Genomic DNA, 3291 nt, shown 5'->3' on the forward strand with positions numbered 1-3291 from the left:
TGGGAGGAGTTTGGGGCAAAAAACGGGGGTTTTGGTAAAAAAAATGGGGGGTTTAAGGGGAAAAAATGGGGATTTTTTGGGGGGAAATGGGACTGGTTTATACTGGGAGGGACTGGGGCAAAAAACCTGGCGGTTTTGAGGTAAATAGCGGTGATTTTATGGTGAAAAAATCGATATTTCTATGGTAAAAATGGGGATTTTAGGTAAAAATGGTACTTTTAGGTGTAAAAATGTGGGATTTTCGTGGGGAAAAAGGGAACTGGGTTATACTGGTCTATACTGGGTTATACTGGGTTATACTGGTTTATACTGGGTTATACTGGGATGGACTGGGTTATACTGGGAGGAACTGGGGGGAAAAATGGGGGGGTTTTGGGTGAAAAATGGGGATTTTTAGGCGAAAAAATGATATTTTTAGGGTAATAATGGCATTTTTAGGTGTAAAAAGGTGGGATTTTCACGGGGAAAAGGGGAGTGGTTGATACTGGGTTATACTGGTTTATACTGGGAGGAACTGGGATGGACTGGGAGGAAATCCTGGTGGTTTTGGGGTGAAAAACGCTGGATTTTAGGGGTAAAAATGGGATTTTTTTTGGTGAAAACCAGGCATTTTAGGGTAAAAATGGCGGTTTTAGCTGTAAAAAGTGRGATTTTCACAGGGAAAAGGGGGACTGGTTCATACTGGTTTATACTGGGAGGGACTGGGGCAAAAAACCCGGCGGTTTTGGGGTAAATAACAGTGATTTTAGGGTGAAAAAATTTGATATTTTAGTGGTAAAAATGGCATTTTTAGGTGTAAAAATGTGGGATTTTCGCAGGGAAAAAGGGGACTGGTTTATACTGGTTTATACTGGCTTATACTGGGATGGACTGGGGCAAACTGGGAGGGACTGGGAGGAAAAAGCCAGTGGTTTTGGGGTAAATAATGGTGATTTTAGGGGTAAAAATGGGGATTTTTAGGGTAAAAATGGCATTTTTTAGGTGTAAAAATGTGGGATTTTCACAGGGAAAAAGGGGGCTGGTTTATACTGGTCTATACAGGTTTATACTGGGAGGGACTGGGGCAAACTGGGACGGTCTGGGAGGAAAAAACACGCAGGTTTGGGGCTGAAAAATTGGGATTTTGGGATAAAAATGGCATTTTTAGGTGTATAAATGTGGGATTTTTGCAGGGAAAAAGCAGACTGGTCTATACTGGTTTATACTGGGACGGTCTGGGAGGAGAAAGTGTGGCAGTTTTGGGGTGAAAAATGGGGATTTTGGGGGAAAAATGCCATGTTTAGGTGTAAAAAAGTGGGATTTTCGTGGGGAAAAAGGGAACTGGATTATACTGGGTTATACTGGGAGGGACTGGGAGGAAAAAAACGGTGGCTTGGGGTAAAAAATGGGGATTTTAGGGCAACAAATGGAGATTTTGGGATAAAAATGGCAATTTTAGGTGTAAAAATGTGGGATTTTCGTGGGGGAAAAGGGGACGGGGTTATACTGATTTACACTGGGATGGACTGGGGCAAACTAGAAGGGACTGGGGAAAAAATTGAGGGGATTTTGGGGTGAAAAGTGGGGATTTTAGTGGTAAAACTGAGAATTTTAGGGTAAAAATGGCATTTTTTAGGTGTAAAAATGTGAGATTTTCACAGGGAAAAGGGGACTGCATTTTACTGGTCTATACTGGGTTATACTGGGATGGACTGGGAGGGACTGGGGAGAAAAGATGCGGGGGTGTTGGGGTGAAAAACAAGAATTTTAATGGTAAAACTGGGAATTTTAGGGTAAAAATGGCAATTTTAGGGGTAAAAATGTGGGATTTTCATGGGGAAAAAGGGGCTGGGTTATACTGGGTTTCACTGGGGCAGACTGGGGCAGACTGGGCGGAAAAAAACAGTGGTCTTAGGGTAAATAACGGTGATTTTAGGGTGAAAAACAGGGATTTTAGGGGAAAAATAAGGGGTTTGGGGAGAAAAATGGGACTGGGTTATACTGGGTTATACTGGTTTATTCTGGGATGGACTGGGAGGAAAAAGCCAGTGGTTTTGGGGTAAATAACGGTGATTTTTAGGTGTAAAAATGGAGATTTTAGGGGCAAAAATTGGGATTTTGGGGTAAAAATGCCATGTTTAGGTGTATAAATGTGGGATTTTTTGCGGGGAAAAAGCGGACTGGGTTGTACTGGGTTATACTGGGATGGACTGGGGCAAACTGGGAGGGAAAAACCCGCAATTTTGGGGTAAATAACGGTGATTTTAGACGGAAAAAATGGGATTTTAGGGTAAAAATGGCATTTTTAGGTGTAAAAATGTGGGATTTTCATGGGGAAAAAGGGGCTGGGTTATACTGGGTTATACTGGTTTAAACTGGGAGAGACTGGGAGAGACTGGGAGAGACTGGAAGGGACTGGGTTATACTGGGAGGGACTAGGGGAAAAATTGGGGGGTTTTAGGGTGAAAAACAGGGATTTGGGGGTAAAAATGACATTTTTAGGTGTAAAAATGTGGGATTTTTCACAGGGAAAAAGGGGACTGGGTTATACTGGTTTACACTGGTTTATTCTGGGTTATACTGAGAGGGACTGGGGCAAACTGGGAGGAAAAAAACCGTTTTGGGGTGAAAAATTGGGATTTTGGGATAAAAATGGCATTTTTAGGTGTAAAAATGTAGGCTTTTCATGGGGAAAAGGGGACTGGGTTATACTGGTTTATACTGGTCCATACTGGGGTGTCCCCTGAGTGTCCCCACGCTATCCCCGTGTCCCCAGAGCTGCGGCCGTTCCAGTCGCTGCCGTTCTCATCGCTCTCGGCCGAACCCTTCGCCCTCGGTGGCCACCCCGGGGTGGCGCTGGCCCAGCCCCGCAACGGAGCCTGCGCCCTGCTGGAGTGGGACCAGCTCGGGGGGAAATTCCGGGCGCCCACCGTCATCAACTGTGAGAGAAATGGGGAAAATGGGGAAAAAAATGACAGAAATAGAACAAAAAATGGGGAAAATATGGGGGGAAAAGACAAAAATGTGGGGAAAATGGGAGAAATGGAAGAAAAATGGGGCAAATGGGGTGAAATGGGGAAAATTGGGAAAAAATGGGGAAAATGAGGAAAAATAGGAAATGTGAAAAAATGAGGAAAATCGGTGAAAAAAATGGGGGGAAACAGTGAACAAATGACAAAAATAGAGAAAAAAAAGGGGAAAATATGGGGGAAATGGGGTGGGAGTGGGAGCAGCTTGGGGGGCACTTCCGGGCCCCCATCATCATCAACTGTGACAGAAAAAATGGGGAAATTGGGGGAAAATAGGGGAAAA

At 44.0% G+C, this 3291-nt stretch overlaps 1 protein-coding gene across 1 annotated transcript in view; it reads left to right on the forward strand.

Moving 5' to 3' along the window:
* Positions 1-2755: 2755 nt before the first annotated feature.
* Positions 2756-3291, forward strand: part of LOC130587660 (leucine-rich repeat LGI family member 4-like) — a gene marked incomplete at its 5' end in the record, with an annotated part of 5958 nt that continues 5422 nt past the window's right edge. The window contains one exon of the mRNA XM_057388636.1: positions 2756-2920. Within this exon, the coding sequence (XP_057244619.1) occupies positions 2756-2920 (165 nt within the window). The remainder of the gene's footprint in view (positions 2921-3291) is intronic.

Source organism: Malurus melanocephalus, unplaced genomic scaffold, assembly GCF_030028575.1.
Source record: "Malurus melanocephalus ecotype Western Australia unplaced genomic scaffold, MMel_1.1 scaffold_2211, whole genome shotgun sequence".
Classification (NCBI taxonomy): Eukaryota; Metazoa; Chordata; class Aves; order Passeriformes; family Maluridae; genus Malurus; species Malurus melanocephalus.